Consider the following 21958-nt stretch of genomic DNA (forward strand, 5'->3'; position numbering starts at 1 on the left):
AGAATAATTAACTGAGGGAAAGCAAACCTCAATGGGGTAAGAATGGATCTGTGCCAGATAAATTGGAATCAAATGTTGGCAGGATAAAGAAGAAGAAATGTGCTGATGACACATGCCAGGTAGATAATACAAGAGAGAAGCAGGCTGAATATCGAAGGTTCAGAGGGGCAGTGAAAAAGCAAATAAGAGAAGCAAAGAGAGAGTGTGAAAAGAGCTAACATGAAAGGGAATCTCAAAATCTTCTGTAGGCATATAAATATTAAAAGGGTGGTATAAGGAGGAGTGGGGCTGATTAGGGACCAAAAAGGGGACTTACACATGGAGGCAGGGGGAATAGCTGAGACATTAAGTAAATACTTTGCATCTCTCTTTACCAAGGAAGAGGATGCAACTCAGGTCATGGTGAAAGAGGAGGTAGTTAAAACACTAGAAGGGTTTAAAATTGAAAAGGAGGAGGTACTAGATCGTCTGTCTATGCTTAAAGTTGATAAGGGACCAGGGCTGATATAATGTACCCAAGGATACTGAGGGAAATGAGAGTAGAAATTGCAGAGACACTGGCCATAATTTTTCAGTCTTTCATAGACTCAGGATTGGTGGCAGAGGACTGGAGATTTGTAAATGTTACACCCTTGTTCAACTAAGGCTGGAAAGATAAACCCAGCAACTACAGGACAGTCCGTTTAACTTCTAGAAAAACTAATTTGGAACAAAATTAATATTCACTTGGACAATTGCTGGTTAATTAAGGAAAGCCAGCATAGAAGTGTTGAACTGATTTTTGAAGTGATAACAGATGAGGGTTGATGAGGACAATGCTGTTGATGTGGTGTACGTGGACTTTCAAAAAGCATTTGATACAGTGTCACACAACAGACTTATCAGCAAAGTTATAGTTCATGGAATAAAAGGGACGGTACAGGATTGGCTGAGTGACAGGAAACAAAGAGTAATAGTTAATGGATGTTTTCCAGGCTGGAGAAAGGTTTGTAGTGGAGTTCTTCATGGGTCAGTATTGGGACCCTTGCTTTTCCTGATATATATTGATGACCTTGGTGTACAGGGCACAATTTCAAAGTTTGCAGATGATCCGAAACTTGGAAGCATTGTGAACTGTGAGGAAGATAGTGTAGAACTTCAAAAGGACGTAGACAAGTTGGTGGAATGGGCAGACAGGTGGCAGATGAAGTTCAATGCAGAGAAATGTGAAGTGATTCATTTTGGTCGGAAGAACGTGGCGAGACAATATAAAATAAAGGGTACAATTCTAAAGGAGCAGAGAGACCTGGGTGTATATGTGCATGAGTCATTGAAGGTGGGAGGAGAGGTTGAGAGAGAGGTTAAGGTTCGGCCTCAACTGGAGTTTTGCGTCCTGTTCTGGATGCCACATTTGAGGAAAGATGTGAAGACATTGGAGAGAATGCAGAAAAGATTCATGAAAATGGTTCTAGCAATAGGGTGGCACAGTGGCGCAGTGGTTAGCACCGCAGCCTCACAGCTCCAGGGACCTGGGTTCGATTCTGGGTACTGCCTGTGCGGAGTTTGCAAGTTCTCCCTGTGACCGCGTGGGTTTTCGCCGGGTGCTCCGGTTTCCTCCCACAGCCAAAGACTTGCAGGTTAATAGGTAAATTGGCCATTGTAAATTGCCCCTAGCGTAGGTAGATGGTAGGGAATATGGGATTACTGTAGGGTTAGTATAAATGGGTGGTTGTTGGTCGGCACAGACTCGGTGGGCCGAAGGGCCTGTTTCAGTGCTGTATCTCTAAATAAAATAAATAAATAGAGAACTTCAGTTACAAAGGCAGATTGGAGCAGTTGGGGCTGTTTTCCTTGGAGAAGAGAAAGCTGAGAGATCTGACAGAGATATTCAAAATCATGAGGGGTCATGAATGGATAGGGAAAAACTGTTCCCACTCGTGAAAGGATCGAGAAGGAGAAGGAACAGATTTACAGTATTTGACAAAAGAAGCAAAAATGACCTGAGAGAAACTTTTTCACGTGAGTGGTTAGGATCCGGAATGCACTGCATAAGAGTATGGTGGAGGCAAGTTCAGTCAAGGCATTCAAAAGGGAATTAACTGATATATTACAGGATTACAGGTAGAGAGGTGAGAGTGACTGCCCTTGACATCAAGACAGTATTTGACCGAGTATGGCATCAAGGAGCCCGAGCAAAACTGAAGTCAATGGGAATCAGGGGAAAAACACTCCTCTGGCTGGAGTCATACCTAGCACAAAGGAAGATGGTTGTGGTTGTTGGAGGTCAATCGTCTGAGCTCCAGGACATCACTGCAGGAGTTCCTCAGGGTAGTGTCCTAGGCCCAACCATCTTCAGCTGCTTCATCAATGACCTTCCTTCAATCATAAGGTCAGAAGTGGGGAAGTTCGCTGATGATTGCACAATGTTCAGCACCATTCGTGACTCCTCAGATACTGAAGCAGTCCGTGTAGAAATGCAGCAAGACCTGGACAATATCCAGGCTTGGGCTGATAAGTGGCAAGTAACATTCGCGCCACACAAGTGCCAGGCAATGACCATCTCCAACAAGAGAGAATCTAACCATCTCCCCTTGACATTCAACGGCATTACCATCGCTGAATCCCCCACTATCAACATCCAAGGGGCTACCATTGACCAGAAACTGAACTGGAGTAGCCACATAAATACTGTGGCTACAAGAGCAGGTCAGAGGCTAGGAATCCTGAGGCGAGTAACTCACCTCCTGACTCCCCAAAGCCTGTCCACCATCTACAAGGCACAAGTCAGGAGTGTGATGGAATACTCTCCACTTGCCTGGATGTGTGCAGCTCCAACAACACTCAAGAAGCTCGACACCATCCAGGACAAAGCAGCCCGCTTGACGGGCACCCCATCCACAAACATTCACTCCCTCCACCACCGACGCACAGTGGCAGCAGTGTGTACCATCTACAAGATGCACTGCAGCAACGCACCAAGGCTCCTTCGACAGCACCTTCCAAACCCGTGACCTCTACCAACTAGAATAGGGCGGCACAGTGGCGCAGTGGTTAGCACCGCAGCCTCACAGCTCCAGCGACCCGGGTTCAATTCTGGATACTGCCTGTGTGGAGTTTGCAAGTTCTCCCTGTGTCTGCGTGGGTTTCCTCCGGGTGCTCCGGTTTCCTCCCACATGCCAAAAGACTTGCAGGTTGATAGGTAAATTGGCCATTATAAATTGCCCCTAGTATAGGTAGGTGGTAGGGAAATATAGGGACAGGTGGGGATGTGGTAGGAATATGGAATTAGTGTAAATGGGTGGCTGATGGTCGGCACAGACTCGGTGGGCCGAAGGGCCTGTTTCAGTGCTGTATCTCTAAACTAAACTAGAAGGACAAGAGCAGCAGACGCATGGGAACACCACCACCTACAAGTTCCCCTCCGAGTCACACACCATCCTGACTTGGAACTATATCGCCGTTCCTTCACTGTCACTGGGTCAAAATCCTGGAACTCCCTTCCTAACAGCACTGTGGGTGTACCTACCCCACATGGACTGCAGTGGTTCAAGAAGGCAGCTCACCACCTCCTTCTCAAGGGCAATTAGGGATGGGCAATAAATGCTGGCCTGGCCAGTGATGCCAACATCCCATGAATGAATGACAGAAAAGGCAGGGAAATGGCACAAAGTGAATTGCTGACTCGGAGAGCCCGTACTGACACGATGGGCCGAATGGCCTCCTTCTGTGTTGGAACAGTTCTGTGATCGGACCCCTGGTTACTCTTCACCATGAATGGTGTCTAATGGTGGGACCATTGATAGACGATGGGGTCTGGGTCAGATTCCTGAAGCTGGGCTAATTATTTTTGAGGAGAAGGTTGAGAGGATATTTGATAGAAGTGTTCAAAATGATGAGGGGCCGAGACAGAGTAGATAGAGAGAAACTGTTCCCATTGGCAGAATGATCAAGAACCAAAGGACATTGATTTAAGGTGATGAGCAAAACATCCAGAGGCAGCGTCAGAAACATTTTTTATACACAGTCAGTTTTACGATCTAGAATGTGCTGCCTGAATGGGCGGTGGAGACAGATTCAACTGTGACTTTCAAAAGGGAATTCGATAAAAACTCAAAACCGGGAAAAAACATTTGCTGAGCTATGGGAAGAAATGAGCTAAATTGCCCTTGCGGGGAGCCTGCATGAACTCGACCGGCCGAATGGCCTCGTTCTGCGCTCGAAACATTCTGTGATTCAAACCAATTCGGGGCCTTCACCTCCAAGGGCTGATTGCGGGATCTTGCTGTGTGTGAATTGGCTGCTACGTTTTCGAGATTGCGACAGTGACTGCACTGCCAGTCGACTCATTCACGAGGAGTCTGGATAGGCACCTCGAGTGTCGTATTCCGCAGAGCTGCAGACCAAATGCTGGAAGGTGGGATTAGAATAGGTGGATCGTTTATCGGCCGGCACAGACAGGATGGGCCAAATGGCCTCATTCTGTGCCTTAAAATTTCTATGGTTCTATTCTGTGATTCCAAATAAAGTATATCATTGGCAGTAGAGTGCATGGAGACGTCTTGATGTGATGAATGACACAATATAAATATGAATTCCGCCTTTCCTCTCCAGAATCAGGGGACCAGTGCGCCTCTGAGAACAGACTTTCCATGTTCTGCCATGTCACCACAGGAGAATCATGTGACGGGAACAAGGACTGCGACGCTTACCACACTTGTTGTGATGCTGGATGTGGCAAGAAATGTATCCCCAAGATGTTCAGCAAAGGTGAGGAAAACATTCCCACTGACTGGATACTGATCCCTGTCCAGTGAGCCCTGGGTTAGGGAAGGGGGGGTGAATGAGCCCGGGTTCCTGCTCCTGATCCCTGTCCAGTGACCCCTGGGTTAGGGAGGGAGGAGGGGGTGAATCAACCCGGGTTCCTGCTCCTGATCCCTGTCCAGTGACCCCTGGGTTAGGGAGGGAGGAGGGGGTAAATCAGCCCGGGTTCCTGCTCCTGATCCCTGTCCAGTGACCCCTGGGTTAGGGAGGGGGGTGAATCAGCCCGGGTTCCTGCTCCTGATCCCTGTCCAGTGACCCCTGGGTTAGGGAGGGAGGAGGGGGTGAATCAGCCCGGGTTCCTGCTCCTGATCCCTGTCCAGTGACCCCTGGGTTAGGGAGGGAGGAGGGGGTAAATCAGCCCGGGTTCCTGCTCCTGATCCCTGTCCAGTGACCCCTGGGTTAGGGAGGGGGGTGAATCAGCCCGGGTTCCTGCTCCTGATCCCTGTCCAGTGACCCCTGGGTTAGGGAGGGAGGAGGGGGTGAATCAGCCCGGGTTCCTGCTCCTGATCCCTGTCCAGTGACCCCTGGGTTAGGGAGGGGGGTGAATCAGCCCGGGTTCCTGCTCCTGATCCCTGTCCAGTGACCCCTGGGTTAGGGAGGGGGGTGAATCAGCCCGGGTTCCTGCTCCTGATCCCTGTCCAGTGACCCCTGGGTTAGGGAGGAGGGGGTGAATCAGCCCGGGTTCCTGCTCCTGATCCCTGTCCAGTGACCCCTGGGTTAGGGGAGAGCACATGGAATGAGAATTCAGCCTCCCACAGTCAGTCATCTTGCCAACACTCCATGTCTGGCCCCTGGGGTGAGGATAGTCAAACCTCGAGAACTGGCAGCAGTTGCCAGCAGCTTGGTACTTGGGAGAGTGTGGGTCCAGCTGCCTGCACTAATGTGGGGGATTGTTGTGTGAACCTAACCTTCAATTATCTTTCAGGGAACGGAACATGCCCACTCCACAGCAGACTCACGATGATGTGCGACATGAAAATGGGTGATGATTGCAGGCACGACACTGAATGTGACATCTGGCAAACGTGCTGTAAAACCACCTGCGGGAAGAAATGTGTCCCGTCATTTTTCAGCAAGTGTGAGCATCAACTACAGTCCAGCAGACACAGCCTCATCAGAAAGTCCGTCATACACCCATGAGCAAGGGCACAAGTTAAATGTGACAGTGCATGGCAAGCATTACTCTGTATCCAACCCCGTTTTTGTTTCCTTTATTCCCCCAGCCCCCTCGATAAGCATTTTCAACAAATAACTTTATTCAAAACAGATAAATAAAACAAAAACTCAAATTAAAATGCCATTCTCAGCATCGATGATGCACTCAGCCTCTACGGTGCCCACCGGTCGCGGAAGGCCTCAAGCATACAGGCGGACACCGCGTGCTCCTTCTCCAGGGACACCCGGGCGCGAACGTAACCTCGGAAAAGGGATAGGCAATCAGGGCGGGTGGAACCTCCCCCTCCCGCCGCTCCCCGACGGCCCGCAGCCTGGACCTGTGAATTGCCACCTTGGCCTAGCCCAGGATCAGCACAGATCCCTACAGAATTGGCAGCCTCACCCCTTGTTGTCCCAGCCACTTGTTCCTCCCCAACAGTCCGAAACAAAGCAAATGTCAGGTGTCCAGCACTCACCTCGCATCCAACAAAAGTCTGTTTCTTCAATGGAAAGGTGTTTGTTGTTCAAGCTTTCCCTCTGCTTGTTTGTAACTGCTCTCCCTCTGCTCAATGTAGCTCCTCTCTCCACCTCTGCAAACTTCAACTGCCACCAGCACTGCCAGCTGAGGCTCATTGCTGCAATCAGCGCTCAGCACCCCCAATCAAGCAACAGCCAACTCTGTGCTGTACCTGCCATGGGAGTGTTTGATCGGGACAGTGGAGAGGGAGCTTTACTCTGTCTTTGAGGTTCTACGACTTTGCCTCCTTAGCCATTTGACTCATTTTAAATTCTCTTTTATTCAGTTAAACCAAAGAAATGCCCGGAAGTTTCCAAAGTAACTCAACTGTGCAAGAAAACCTACATTAAGTCTTGTGAGGATGATGATGATTGCAGTGCCCATAAACAGTGCTGTGACATTGGGTGTGGCAAGAAATGTGTCCATTCATTCACACAAGGTGAGCACCAATCTGTGAGAGGTACAACAGCAATAAACTGGGGTATTCGGGCTGCAATGGTCAGAGTATGATAGACATCAGAGGGTGGGCTGGTAGTGATGGGGAATGGGCTTGGAGTGAGAGTGTGGGCTTGGTGAGAGGGTGGGCTTGGAGTGAGAGGGTGGGCTTGGAGTGAGAGGGTGGGCTTGGAGTGTGAGGGTGGGCTTGGAGTGAGAGGGTGGGCTTGGAGTTGTGAGGGTGGGCTTGGAGTGAGAGGGTGGGCTTGGAGTGAGAGGGTGGGCTTGGAGTGTGGGGGTGGGCTTGGAGTGAGAGGGTGGGCTTGGAGTTTTGAGGGTGGGCTTGGAGTGAGAGGGTGGGCTTGGAGTTGTGAGGGTGGGCTTGGAGTTGTGAGGGTGGGCTTGGAGTTGTGAGGGTGGGCTTGGAGTGAGAGGGTGGGCTTGGAGTGTGAGGGTGGGCTTGGAGTGAGAGGGTGGGCTTGGAGTTGTGAGGGTGGGCTTGGAGTGTGAGGGTGGGCTTGGAGTGTGAGGGTGGGATTGGAGTGAGAGGGTGGGCTTGGAGTGTGAGGGTGGGCTTGGAGTGAGAGGGTGGGCTTGGAGTGTGGGGGTGGGCTTGGAGTGTGGGGGTGGGCTTGGAGTGAGAGTGTGGGCTTGGAGTGAGAGGGTGGGCTTAGAGTGAGAGGGTGGGCTTGGAGTTGTGAGGGTGGGCTTGGAGTGAGAGGGTGGGCTTGGAGTTGTGAGGGTGGGCTTGGAGTGAGAGGGTGGGCTTGGAGTTGTGAGGCTGGGCTTGGAGTTGTGAGGGTGGGCTTGGAGTTGTGAGGGTGGGCTTGGAGTGTGAGGGTGGGCTTGGAGTTGTGAGGGTGGGCTTGGAGTGAGAGGGTGGGCTTGGAGTTGTGAGGGTGGGCTTGGAGTGAGAGGGTGGGCTGGCATGATGGGAGAGGGGTCAGAGTGAGAGGATGGGCTCGGAGTGAGAGGGCGTCATTGGAGTGAGAGGGTTGGCTGGTAATGATGGAGAATGTGCTCAGAGTGAGAGGGTGGACTCGGAGTGAGAGGGTGGGCTGCTAATGAGGGAGAATGGGCTCAGAGTGAGAGGGTGGGCTTGGAGTGATGGAGAATGGGCTCGGAGTGAGAGTGTGGGCTCAGAGTGAGAGGATGGGCTGGTAGTGATGGAGAATGGACTCGGAGTGAGAGGGTGGGCTCAGAGTGAGAGGGTGGGCTGGTAGTGATGGGAGTGGGGTCAGAGTGAGAGGGTGGGTTCGGAGTGAGAGGGTGGGCTGGTAGTGATGGGAGTGGGGTCAGAGTGAGAGGGTGGGCTGGTAGTGATAGGAGTGGGGTCAGAGTGAGAGGGTGGGCTCGGAGTGAGAGGATGGGGTCGGAGTAAGAGGGTGGGCTGGTCGTGATTGGAGTTGGGTCAGAATGAGAGGGCGGGCTGGGAGTGATGGAGAATGGGCTCGGAGTGAGAGGATGGGCTGGTAGTGATGGGAGTGGGGTCAGAATGAGAGGGTGGGCTTGGAGTGATGGAGAATGGGCTCGGAGTGAGAGGATGGGGTCGGAGTGAGAGGGTGGGCTGGTAGTGATGGGAGTGGGGTCAGAATGAGAGGGTGGGCTGGGCGTGATGGGAGTGGGTTCAGAGTGAGAGGGTGGGCTCGGAGTGAGAGGGTGGGCTGGTAGTGATGGGAGTGGGGTCAGAGTGAGAGGGTGGGCTCGGAGTGAGAGGGTGGGCTGGTAGTGATGGGAGTGGGGTCAGAATGAGAGGGTGGGCTGGGAGTGATGGGAGTGGGGTCAAAGTGAGAGGGTGGGCTGGGAGTGATGGGAGTGGGGTCAGAGGGAGATGGTGGGCTCGGAGTGAGAGGGTGGGCTGGTGGTGATGGGAGTGGGGTCAGAGAGAGAGGGCGGGCTTGGAGTGAGAGGAGGGGCAGGTAGTGATGGGAGTGGGGTCAGAGTGAGAGGATGGGCTCGGAGTGAGAGGGTGGGCTGCTGGTGATAGGAGTGGGGTCAGAGTGAGTTGATGGGCTCGGAGTGTGAAGCTGGGCTGGTAGTGATAGGAGTGGGGTCAGAGTGTGAGGATGGGCTCGGAGTGAGAGGCTGGGCTGGTAGTGATAGGAGTGGGGTCAGAGTGAGAGGGTGGGCTGGGAGTGATGTGTTTGGGGTCAGAGTGAGAGGGTGGGCTCGGAGTGAGAGGGTGGGCTGGTAGTGATGGGAGTGGGGTCAGAGTGAGAGGGTGGGCTGGTAGTGATGGGAGTGGGGTCAGAGTGAGAGGGTGGGCTGGGAGTGATGTGTTTGGGGTCAGAGTGAGAGGGTGGGCTCGGAGTGAGAGGGTGGGCTGGTAGTGATGGGAGTGGGGTCAGAGTGAGAGGGTGGACTCGGAGTGAGAGGGTGGGCTGGTAGTGATGGGAGTGGGGTCAGAGTGAGAGGGTGGACTCGGAGTGAGAGGGTGGGCTGGTAGTGATGGGAGTGGGGTTAGAATGAGAGGGTGGGCTGGGAGTGATGGGAGTGGGGTCAGAGTGAGAGGGTGGGCTGGGAGTGATGGGAGTGGGGTCAGAGTGAGATGGTGGGCTCGGAGTGAGAGGGTGGGCTTGTGGTGATGGGAGTGGGTTCAGAGAGAGAGGATGGGCTTGGAGTGAGAGGAGGGCAGGTAGTGATGGGAGTGGGGTCAGAGAGAGAGGGTGGGCTTGGAGCGAGAGGAGGGGCAGGTAGTGATGGGAGTGGGGTCAGAGTGAGAGGATGGGCTCGGAGTGAGAGGGTGGGCTGGTAGTGATAGGAGTGGGGACAGAGTGAGTTGATGGGCTCGGAGTGTGAAGCTGGGCTGGTAGTGATAGGAGTGGGGTCAGAGTGTGAGGATGCCCTCGGAGTGAGGGGGAGGCTGGGAGTGATGGGAGTGGAGTCAGACTGAGAGGATGGGCTTGGAGTGAGGGGGAGGCTGGTAGTGATGGGAGTGGGGTCAGAGTGAGAGGATGGGCTTGGAGTGAGAAGCTGGGCTGGTAGTGATGTGTTTGGGGTCAGAGTGAGAGGGTGGGCTGGTAGTGATGTGTTTGGGGTCAGAGTGAGAGGGTGGGCTCGGAGTGAGAGGGTGGGCTGGTAGTGATGGGGAATGGGGTCAGAGTGAGAGGGTGGGCTCGGAGTGAGGGGGAGGCTGGGAGTGATAGGAGTGGGGTCAGAGTGAGAGGGTGGGCTCGGAGTAAGCGGATGGGCTGGTAGTGATAGGAGTGGGGTCAGAGTGAGAGGGTGGGCTGGTAGTGATGGGAATGGGGTCAGAGTGAGAGGGTGGGCTGGTAGTGATGGGAATGGGGTCAGAGTGAGAGGGTGGGCTGGTAGTGATGGGAATTGGTTTAGAGTGAGATGGAGGACTGGTAGTGATGGGAATTGGTTTAGAGTGAGATGGAGGACTGGTAGTAATGGGAATGGGTTCGGAGTGAGATGGGGGACTGGTAGTAATGGGAATTGGTTCAGAGTGAGATGGAGGACTGGTAGTAATGGGAATGGGTTCGGAGTGAGATGGGGGACTGGTAGTAATGGGAATTGGTTTAGAGTGAGATAGGGGACTGGTAGTAATGGGAATGGGTTCGGAGTGAGATGGGGGACTGGTAGTAATGGGAATTGGTTCGGAGTGAGATGGGGGACTGGTAGTGATGGGAATGGGTTCGGAGTGAGATGGGGGACTGGTAGTGATGGGAATGGGTTCGGAGTGAGATAGGGGACTGGTAGTAATGGGAATTGGTTTAGAGTGAGATAGGGGACTGGTAGTAATGGGAATTGGTTCAGAGTGAGATGGAGGACTGGTAGTAATGGGAATGGGTTCGGAGTGAGATGGGGGACTGGTAGTAATGGGAATTGGTTTAGAGTGAGATAGGGGACTAGTAGTAATGGGAATTGGTTTAGAGTGAGATGGGGGACTGGTAGTGATGGGAATGGGTTCGGAGTGAGATGGGGGACTGGTAGTAATGGGAATGGGTTTTGGAGTGAGATGGGGGACTGGTAGTGATGGGAATTGGTTCGGAGTGAGTTGGGGGACTGGTAGTAATGGGAATGGGTTCGGAGTGAGATGGAGGACTGGTAGTGATGGGAATGGGCTCGGAGTGAGTTGGTGGACTGGTAGTAATGGGAATTGGTTCGGAGTGAGTTGGGGGACTGGTAGTAATGGGAATTGGTTCGGAGTGAGTTGGGGGACTGGTAGTAATGGGAATTGGTTCGGAGTGAGTTGGGGGACTGGTAGTGATGGGAATGGGCTCGGAGTGAGATGGGGGACTGGTAGTAATGGGAATTGGTTCGGAGTGAGTTGGGGGACTGGTAGTGATGGGAATTGGTTCGGAGTGAGTTGGGGGACTGGTAGTGATGGGAATGGGCTCGGAGTGAGTTGGTGGACTGGTAGTAATGGGAGTGGGCTCGGAGTGCGATGGGGGACTGGTAGTAATGGGAATGGGCTCGGAGTGAGATGGGGGACTGGTAGTGATGGGAATTGGTTCGGAGTGAGTTGGGGGACTGGTAGTAATGGGAATGGGTTCGGAGTGAGATGGAGGACTGGTAGTGATGGGAATGGGCTCGGAGTGAGTTGGTGGACTGGTAGTAATGGGAATTGGTTCGGAGTGAGTTGGGGGACTGGTAGTAATGGGAATTGGTTCGGAGTGAGTTGGGGGACTGGTAGTAATGGGAATTGGTTCGGAGTGAGTTGGGGGACTGGTAGTGATGGGAATGGGCTCGGAGTGAGATGGGGGACTGGTAGTAATGGGAATTGGTTCGGAGTGAGTTGGGGGACTGGTAGTGATGGGAATTGGTTCGGAGTGAGTTGGGGGACTGGTAGTGATGGGAATGGGCTCGGAGTGAGTTGGTGGACTGGTAGTAATGGGAGTGGGCTCGGAGTGAGATGGGGGACTGGTAGTAATGGGAATGGGTTCAGAGTGAGATGGGGGACTGGTAGTAATGGGAATGGGCTCGGAGTGAGATGGGGGACTGGTAGTGATGGGAATTGGTTCGGAGTGAGATAGGGGACTGGTAGTGATGGGAATTGGTTCAGAGTGAGATGGAGGACTGGTAGTAATGGGAATGGGTTCGGAGTGAGATGGGGGACTAGTAGTAATGGGAATGGGTTCGGAGTGAGATGGGGGACTGGTAGTGTTGGGAATTGGTTCGGAGTGAGATGGGGGACTGGTAGTAATGGGAATGGGTTCGGAGTGAGATAGGGGACTGGTAGTAATGGGAATGGGTTCAGAGTGAGATGGGGGACTGGTAGTAATGGGAATTGGTTCGGAGTGAGATGGGGGACTGGTAGTAATGGGAATGGGTTCAGAGTGAGATGGGGGTCTGGTAGTGATGGGAATTGGTTCGGAGTGAGATGGGGGACTGGTAGTGATGGGAATTGGTTCGGAGTGAGATGGGGGACTGGTAGTGATGGGAATGGGTTCGGAGTGAGATGGGGGACTGGTAGTGATGGGAATGGGTTCGGAGTGAGATGGGGGACTGGTAGTAATGGGAATGGGTTCGGAGTGAGATGGGGGACTGGTAGTGATGGGAATGGGTTCGGAGTGAGATGGGGGACTGGTAGTGATGGGAATGGGTTCGGAGTGAGATAGGGGACTGGTAGTAATGGGAATGGGTTCAGAGTGAGATGGGGGACTGGTAGTAATGGGAATGGGTTCGGAGTGAGATAGGGGACTGGTAGTGATGGGAATTGGTTCAGAGTGAGATGGGGGACTGGTAGTAATGGGAATGGGTTCAGAGTGAGATAGGGGACTGGTAGTAATGGGAATGGGTTCGGAGTGAGATAGGGGACTGGTAGTAATGGGAATGGGTTCAGAGTGAGATGGGGGACTGGTAGTAATGGGAATGGGTTCGGAGTGAGATGGGGGACTGGTAGTAATGGGAATGGGTTCGGAGTGAGATGGGGGACTGGTAGTAATGGGAATGGGTTCAGAGTGAGATAGGGGACTGGTAGTAATGGGAATGGGTTCAGAGTGAGATAGGGGACTGGTAGTAATGGGAATGGGTTCGGAGTGAGATGGGGGACTGGTAGTAATGGGAATGGGTTCGGAGTGAGATGGGGGACTGGTAGTAATGGGAATGGGCTCGGAGTGAGATGGGGGACTGGTAGTAATGGGAATGGGTTCGGAGTGAGATGGGGACTGGTAGTAATGGGAATGGGTTCAGAGTGAGATGGAGGACTGGTAGTAATGGGAATGGGTTCAGAGTGAGATGGGGGACTGGTAGTAATGGGAATGGGTTCGGAGTGAGATGGGGGACTGGTAGTAATGGGAATGGGTTCGGAGTGAGATGGGGGACTGGTAGTAATGGGAATGGGTTCGGAGTGAGATGGGGGACTGGTAGTAATGGGAATGGGTTCGGAGTGAGATGGGGGACTGGTAGTAATGGGAATGGGTTCGGAGTGAGATGGGGGACTGGTAGTAATGGGAATGGGTTCGGAGTGAGATGGGGGACTGGTAGTAATGGGAATGGGTTCGGAGTGAGATGGAGGACTGGTAGTGATGGGAATTGGTTCAGAGTGAGATGGGGGGCTGGTAGTAATGGGAATGGGTTCGGAGTGAGATGGGGGACTGGTAGTAATGGGAATGGGTTCAGAGTGAGATGGGGGACTGGTAGTAATGGGAATGGGTTCGGAGTGAGATGGGGGACTGGTAGGAATGGGAATGGGTTCAGAGTGAGATAGGGGACTGGTAGTGATGGGAATGGGCTCAGAGTGAGATAGGGGACTGGTAGTAATGGGAATGGGTTCAGAGTGAGATAGGGGACTGGTAGTAATGGGAATGGGTTCAGAGTGAGATGGGGGACTGGTAGTAATGGGAATGGGTTCGGAGTGAGATGGGGGACTGGTAGTAATGGGAATGGGTTCGGAGTGAGATGGGGGACTGGTAGTAATGGGAATGGGTTCGGAGTGAGATGGAGGACTGGTAGTGATGGGAATTGGTTCAGAGTGAGATGGGGGGCTGGTAGTAATGGGAATGGGTTCGGAGTGAGATGGGGGACTGGTAGTAATGGGAATGGGTTCGGAGTGAGATGGGGGACTGGTAGTAATGGGAATGGGTTCGGAGTGAGATGGGGGACTGGTAGTAATGGGAATGGGTTCAGAGTGAGATGGAGGACTGGGAGTAATGGGAATGGGTTCGGAGTGAGATGGAGGACTGGTAGTAATGGGAATGGGTTCGGAGTGAGATAGGGGACTGGTAGTAATGGGAATGGGTTCGGAGTGAGATGGGGGACTGGTAGTAATGGGAATGGGTTCGGAGTGAGATGGAGGACTGGTAGTAATGGGAATGGGTTCAGAGTGAGATGGAGGACTGGTAGTAATGGGAATGGGTTCAGAGTGAGATGGAGGACTGGTAGTAATGGGAATGGGTTCGGAGTGAGATAGGGGACTGGTAGTAATGGGAATGGGTTCGGAGTGAGATGGGGGACTGGTAGTAATGGGAATGGGTTCGGAGTGAGATAGGGGACTGGTAGTAATGGGAATGGGTTCAGAGTGAGATGGAGGACTGGTAGTAATGGGAATGGGTTCGGAGTGAGATGGAGGACTGGTAGTAATGGGAATGGGTTCGGAGTGAGATGGAGGACTGGTAGTAATGGGAATGGGTTCGGAGTGAGATGGGGGACTGGTAGTAATGGGAATGGGTTCAGAGTGAGATGGAGGACTGGTAGTAATGGGAATGGGTTCAGAGTGAGATAGGGGACTGGTAGTAATGGGAATGGGTTCGGAGTGAGATAGGGGACTGGTAGTAATGGGAATGGGTTCGGAGTGAGATGGAGGACTGGTAGTAATGGGAATGGGTTCGGAGTGAGATGGAGGACTGGTAGTAATGGGAATGGGTTCGGAGTGAGATGGGGGACTGGTAGTAATGGGAATGGGTTCAGAGTGAGATGGAGGACTGGTAGTAATGGGAATGGGTTCGGAGTGAGATAGGGGACTGGTAGTAATGGGAATGGGTTCGGAGTGAGATAGGGGACTGGTAGTAATGGGAATGGGTTCGGAGTGAGATGGGGGACTGGTAGTAATGGGAATGGGTTCGGAGTGAGATGGGGGACTGGTAGTAATGGGAATGGGTTCAGAGTGAGATGGAGGACTGGTAGTAATGGGAATGGGTTCAGAGTGAGATGGAGGACTGGTAGTAATGGGAATGGGTTCAGAGTGAGATAGGGGACTGGTAGTAATGGGAATGGGTTCAGAGTGAGATGGAGGACTGGTAGTAATGGGAATGGGTTCAGAGTGAGATGGGGGACTGGTAGTAATGGGAATGGGTTCAGAGTGAGATGGGGGACTGGTAGTAATGGGAATGGGTTCAGAGTGAGATAGGGGACTGGTAGTAATGGGAATGGGTTCGGAGTGAGATGGAGGACTGGTAGTAATGGGAATGGGTTCAGAGTGAGATGGGGGACTGGTAGTAATGGGAATGGGTTCAGAGTGAGATGGAGGACTGGTAGTAATGGGAATGGGTTCGGAGTGAGATAGGGGACTGGTAGTAATGGGAATGGGTTCAGAGTGAGATGGGGGACTGGTAGTAATGGGAATGGGTTCAGAGTGAGATGGGGGACTGGTAGTAATGGGAATGGGTTCGGAGTGAGATAGGGGACTGGTAGTAATGGGAATGGGTTCGGAGTGAGATGGGGGACTGGTAGTAATGGGAATGGGTTCGGAGTGAGATGGGGGACTGATAGTAATGGGAATGGGTTCGGAGTGAGATAGGGTACTGGTAGTAATGGGAATGGGTTCGGAGTGAGATAGGGGACTGGTAGTAATGGGAATGGGTTCGGAGTGAGATGGAGGACTGGTAGTAATGGGAATGGGTTCGGAGTGAGATGGAGGACTGGTAGTAATGGGAATTGGTTCGGAGTGAGATAGGGGACTGGTAGTAATGGGAATGGGTTCGGAGTGAGATAGGGGACTGGTAGTAATGGGAATGGGTTCGGAGTGAGATGGAGGACTGGTAGTAATGGGAATGGGTTCGGAGTGAGATGGAGGACTGGTAGTAATGGGAATTGGTTCGGAGTGAGATGGAGGACTGGTAGTAATGGGAATGGGTTCAGAGTGAGATAGGGGACTGGTAGTAATGGGAATGGGTTCGGAGTGAGATAGGGGACTGGTAGTAATGGGAATGGGTTCAGAGTGAGATGGGGGACTGGTAGTAATGGGAATGAGTTCGGAGTGAGATGGAGGACTGGTAGTAATGGGAATGGGTTCGGAGTGAGATGGGGGACTGGTAGTAATGGGAATGGGTTCAGAGTGAGATGGAGGACTGGTAGTAATGGGAATGAGTTCGGAGTGAGATGGAGGACTGGTAGTAATGGGAATGGTCTCAGAGTGAGATGGATTACTGGTAGTACTGGGAATGGGCTCAGAGTGAGAGGGTGGGCTTGTAGTGATGGGGATGTGAGCTCGCTGTGATGGTGAATGGGGCTCAGTGTAAAGAGAATTGCTGTCACAGTGAGGATTGGAGACTGGGATGTGCCTGGTACGGATGCCTCAGTAAAGCAGAGTGGGTCCATTGATCTCAGTGACTCACAATGACTGAAGGCAGTGGGAGAATGCCCACTAGGAACCCACTGCACTTGTCCCTCCTGTCTAAATGGGGCCTTATATCCAATTTCTGACTTTGTAGGTGACAAACCCGGGGAGTGTGCCAGCCCCAGTAAACTGAGTTATGTCTGCAATTCGACCATGGGGAAAGTATGTGAGGGTGAACGTGACTGCGGCAGGTGGCAGACATGTTGCCAAACCCCCTGTGGGGCCAGATGTGTCTTCAAGATATTCAGAGATGGTGAGTAGAAATGTCTGAGCTTTACTCTGTATCTAACCATGTGCTGTACCTGTCCTGGGGAGTGTTTGATGGGGACAGTGTAGAGGGAGCTTTACTCTGTATCTAACCGTGTGCTGTACCTGTCCTGGGGAGTGTTTGATGGGGACAGTGTAGAGGGAGCTTTACTCTGTATCTAACCCCCGTACTGTACCTGTCCTGGGGAGTGTTTGATGGGGACAGTGTAGAGGGAGCTTTACTCTGTATCTAACCCCCGTACTGTACCTGTCCTGGGGAGTGTTTGATGGGGGACAGTGTAGAGGGAGCTTTACTCTGTATCTAACCCCCCCCGTACTGTACCTGTCCTGGGGAGTGTTTGATGGGGACAGTGTAGAGGGAGCTTTACTCTGTATCTAACCCCCGTACTGTACCTGTCCTGGGGAGTGTTTGATGGGGGACAGTGTAGAGGGAGCTTTACTCTGTATCTAACCATGTGCTGTACCTGTCCTGGGGAGTGTTTGATGGGGACAGTGTAGAGGGAGCTTTACTCTGTATCTAACCCCCGTACTGTACCTGTCCTGGGGAGTGTTTGATGGGGACAGTGTAGAGGGAGTTTACTCTGTATCTAACCCCCGTACTGTACCTGTCCTGGGAGTGTTTGATGGGGGACAGTGTAGAGGGAGCTTTACTCTGTATCTAACCCCCGTACTGTACCTGTCCTGGGGAGTGTTTGATGGGGGACAGTGTAGAGGGAGCTTTACTCTGTATCTAACCCCCCCGTACTGTACCTGTCCTGGGGAGTGTTTGATGGGGGACAGTGTAGAGGGAGCTTTACTCTGTATCTAACCCCCCTGTACTGTACCTGTCCTGGGGAGTGTTTGATGGGGACAGTGTAGAGGGAGCTTTACTCTGTATCTAACCGTGTACTGTACCTGTCCTGGGGAGTGTTTGATGGGGACAGTGCAGAGGGAGCTTTACTCTGTATCTAACCCCCCCGTGCTGTACCTGTCCTGGGGAGTGTTTGATGGGGGACAGTGTAGAGGGAGCTTTACTCTGTATCTAACCCCCCCCGTACTGTACCTGTCCTGGGGAGTGTTTGATGGGGGACAGTGTCGAGGGAGCTTTACTCTGTATCTAACCCCCCGTACTGTACCTGTCCTGGGGAGTGTTTGATGGGGGACAGTGTAGAGGGAGCTTTACTCTGTATCTAACCCCCGTACTGTACCTGTCCTGGGGAGTGTTTGATGGGGGACAGTGTAGAGGGAGCTTTACTCTGTATCTAACCCCCGTACTGTACCTGTCCTGGGGAGTGTTTGATGGGGACAGTGTAGAGGGAGTTTACTCTGTATCTAACCCCCCCGTACTGTACCTGTCCTGGGGAGTGTTTGATGGGGACAGTGTCGAGGGAGTTTACTCTGTATCTAACCCCCCCGTACTGTACCTGTCCTGGGGAGTGTTTGATGGGGGACAGTGTGGAGGGAGCTTTACTCTGTATCTAACCGTGTGCTGTACCTGTCCTGGGGAGTGTTTGATGGAGGACAGTGTAGAGGGAGTTTACTCTGTATCTAACCCCCCCGTACTGTACCTGTCCTGGGGAGTGTTTGATGGAGGACAGTGTAGAGGGAGCTTTACTCTGTATCTAACCCCCGTACTGTACCTGTCCTGGGGAGTGTTTGATTTGGACAGTGTAGAGGGAGCTTTACTCTGTATCTAACCCCCCGTACTGTACCTGTCCTGGGGAGTGTTTGTTGGGGACAGTGCAGAGGGAGCTTTACTCTGTATCTAACCCCCGTACTGTACCTGTCCTGGGGAGTGTTTGATGGGGACAGTGTAGAGGGAGCTTTACTCTGTATCTAACCCCCCGTACTGTACCTGTCCTGGGGAGTGTTTGTTGGGGACAGTGTAGAGGGAGCTTTACTCTGTATCTAACCCCCCCCGTACTGTACCTGTCCTGGGGAGTGTTTGATGGGGACAATGTAGAGGGAGCTTCACTCTGTATCTAACCTTGTGCTGTACCTATCCTGGGGAGTGTTTGTTGGGGACAGTGTAGAGGGAGCTTCACTCTGTATCTAACCCTGTGCTGTACCTATCCTGGGGAGTGTTTGTTGGGGACAATGTAGAGGGAGCTTTACTCTGTATCTAACCCTGTGCTGTACCTATCCTGGGGAGTGTTTGATGGGGACAGTGTAGAGGGAGCTTTACTCTGTATCTAACCCTGTGCTGTAACTTGTCTCTGTTTTTCTCTCTCACAGAGGATGGTAAGTGTCTTCAGCCAGCACTGCTGGCCCGTGTGTGTAACTGCACATTCGGGAAGGTGTGTGAGTCGGATGGAGACTGCGACGCATCCCAAACCTGCTGTGACGCTGGCTGTCAGAAACGATGTGTCCCATCATTCTATGGGAAGTCTAGTGGAGGAAGCTCCTGGTCCACAAAGCGTGATTCCTTGACAGGTCTGTACCGGCCGAGAGCGGAACTTCTCTCTGTGTCTGACCTCCATCTGTCTGTCTGTCGTGGTCTCTCTCTGATTCTCAGGCTCTGTTTGTCTGTCTCTCTCTGTCTCTGTCTGCCTGACTCTCTCTCACTCTGTATCTCTCATTCTCAGACTCTGTATGTCTGTCTCTCTGTCACTCTGTCTCTCTGTGTCTCAGTCTGCATGATTCTCTCTCTCTATCGCTCATTCTCAGTCTCTGTCTCTCTCTCTCTCTCACTCTGTCTGCCTGTCTCTCTCTCTCTCTCACTCTGTATCTCTCATTCTCAGACTCTGTCTGTCTGTCTGTCTCTCTCTCACTCTGTCTCTCTGTGTCTCAGTCTGCATGATTCTCTCTCTCTATCGCTCATTCTCAGTCTCTGTCTCTCTCTCTCTCTCACTCTGTCTGCCTGTCTCTCTCTCTCTCTCACTCTGTATCTCTCATTCTCAGTCTCTGTCTCTCTCTCTCACTCAGTCTGCTTGTCTCTCTCTCACTCTGTCTCAGTCTGCCTGTCTCTCTCTCTCTCACTCTGCATCTCTCATTCTCAGTCTCTGTCTCTCTCTGTCTCAGTCTACCTGTCTCTGTCACTTTCTCTCACTCTGTATCATTCATTCTCTGTTTCTCTCTCTCAGTCTGCCTGACTCTCTCTCTCTCAGTCTCTGTCTCTCTCTCTCTCAGTCTGCCTGACTCTCTCTCTCTCAGTCTCTGTCTCTCTCTCTCTCAGTCTGCCTGTCTCTCTCTCACTCTGTATCTCTCATTCTCAGTCTGTGTGTCTCTCTCTCTCAGTCTACCTGTCTCTGTCACTTTCTCTCACTCTGTATCTCTCATTCTCTGTTTCTCTCTCTCAGTCTGCCTGACTCTCTCTCTCTCAGTCTCTGTCTCTCTCTCTCTCAGTCTGCCTGACTCTCTCTCTCTGTCTCTCTCTGTCTCTCATTCTGTCTTAGTCTGCCTGTCTCTCCCTCTCTCTCTCTCTCTCACTCTGGATCTCTCATTCTCAGTCTGTCTCTCTCTCTCATTCTGCCTGTCGCTCTCTCTCTCACTGTCTCAGTCTGCCTGTCTCTCTCTCTCTTTCTCACTGTGCATATCTCATTATCAGTCTCTGTCTGTCTCTCTCTCTCACTCTGGCTGTCGCTCTCTCTCTCACTCTGCCTGTCGCTCTCTCTCTCACTCTGGCTGTCGCTCTCTATCTCACTCTGTCTCAGTCTGCCTGTCTCTCTCTCTTTCTCACTGTGCATATCTCATTATCAGTCTCTGTCTGTCTCTCTCTCTCACTCTGGCTGTCGCTCTCTATCTCACTCTGTCTCAGTCTGCCTGTCTCTCTCTCTTTCTCACTGTGCATATCTCATTCTCAGTCTTCGTCTGTCTCTCTCTCACTCTGTCTCAGTCTGCCTGTCTCTCTCTCTCTCTCTTGCTCTGGATCTCAATCTCAGGCTCTCTCTCTGTCTCTGTTTCAGTCTGTCTCTCTCCACCTGTCACTACCCATAACCCAAACTCTTGGTTTTTCAGACACAAAATCCAAGCAGTGCCCCAGTGCTTCCAATCTGCAGCGCGTGTGTAACACGAAACACAGCGAGCCCTGTGAGGATGATGACGATTGTGGAAGTTGGAAGCAGTGTTGTAAAGCACCCTGCGGAAACAGATGTGTCCACGCGTTCATGGGGCAAAGTCGCAGCACAGCTTTCTCAGGTAAACCACGTGACAACCTGCACAGCAAACTGTGTCCCATCAAAGGTAAACGAAAACACTCTCCTGGCAGCCTGGGACTGAGAGCTCTCTGGTCCCAGCAGCCTGGGACTGAGAGCTCGCTGCTCCTGGCAGCCTGGGACTGAGATCTCCCTGTTCCCAGCAGCCTGGGACTGAGATCTCCCTGCTCCCAGCAGCCTGGGACTGAGATCTCCCTGCTCCCAGCAGCCTGGGACTGAGAGCTCGCTGCTCCTGGCAGCCTGGGACTGAGATCTCCCTGCTCCCAGCAGCCTGGGACTGAGATCTCCCTGCTCCCAGCAGCCTGGGACTGAGATCTCCCTGCTCCTGGCAGCCTGGAACTGAGATCTCCCTGCTCCCAGCAGCCTGGGACTGAGATCTCCCTGCTCCCAGCAGCCTGGTACTGAGATCTCCCTGCTCCCAGCAGCCTGGGACTGAGAGCTCGCTGCTCTCAGCAGCCTGGGACTGAGATCTCCCTGCTCCCAGCAGCCTGGGACTGAGATCTCCCTGCTCCCAGCAGCCTGGGACTGAGAGCTCCCAGCTCCCAGCAGCCTGGGACTGAGATCTCCCTGCTCCCAGCAGCCTGGGACTGAGACCTCCCTGTTCCCAGCAGCCTGGGACTGAGAGCTCCCTGCTCCCAGCAGCCTGGAACTGAGAGCTCCCTGCAGCATGGGACTGAGATCTCCCTGCTCCCAGCAGCCTGGGACTGAGATCTCCCTGCTCCCAGCAGCCTGGGACTGAGAGCTCCCGGCTCCCAGCAGACTGGGACTGAGATCTCCCTGCTCCCAGCAGCCTGGGACTGAGACCTCCCTGTTCCCAGCAGCCTGGGACTGAGAGCTCCCTGCTCCCAGCAGCCTGGGACTGAGAGCTCCCTGCAGCATGGGACTGAGATCTCCCTGCTCCCAGCAGCCTGGGACTGAGGGCCCCTTGCTCCCAGCAGCCTCGGACTGAGAGTCACCTGCTCCCAGCTGCCTGGGACAGAAAGCATTGTGCACAGTTCCGCTCTCCATATCCCTCGGTTGGACCGCACTCAGAGCACTGAGCACAGTTCCACTCTCCATATCCCTGGGTTAGACCATACTGGGAGCACTGTGCACAGTTCCGCTCTCCATATCCCTCAGTTAGACCACACTGGGAGCACTGTGCAC

At 52.8% G+C, this 21958-nt stretch overlaps 1 protein-coding gene across 2 annotated transcripts in view; it reads left to right on the forward strand.

Moving 5' to 3' along the window:
- LOC137361965 (extracellular matrix protein A-like) overlaps positions 1-21958 on the forward strand; it is a 213690-nt gene that overhangs the window by 77473 nt on the left and 114259 nt on the right. For both annotated transcript variants that reach the window (XM_068026561.1, XM_068026562.1), the window contains exons 14-19: positions 4591-4746; positions 5726-5878; positions 6759-6911; positions 16507-16665; positions 18894-19091; positions 20616-20795. In XM_068026561.1, the coding sequence (XP_067882662.1) occupies positions 4591-4746; positions 5726-5878; positions 6759-6911; positions 16507-16665; positions 18894-19091; positions 20616-20795 (999 nt within the window). The remainder of the gene's footprint in view (positions 1-4590; positions 4747-5725; positions 5879-6758; positions 6912-16506; positions 16666-18893; positions 19092-20615; positions 20796-21958) is intronic.

This window comes from Heterodontus francisci, unplaced genomic scaffold (genome assembly GCF_036365525.1).
Source record: "Heterodontus francisci isolate sHetFra1 unplaced genomic scaffold, sHetFra1.hap1 HAP1_SCAFFOLD_323, whole genome shotgun sequence".
NCBI classification, from domain to species: Eukaryota; Metazoa; Chordata; class Chondrichthyes; order Heterodontiformes; family Heterodontidae; genus Heterodontus; species Heterodontus francisci.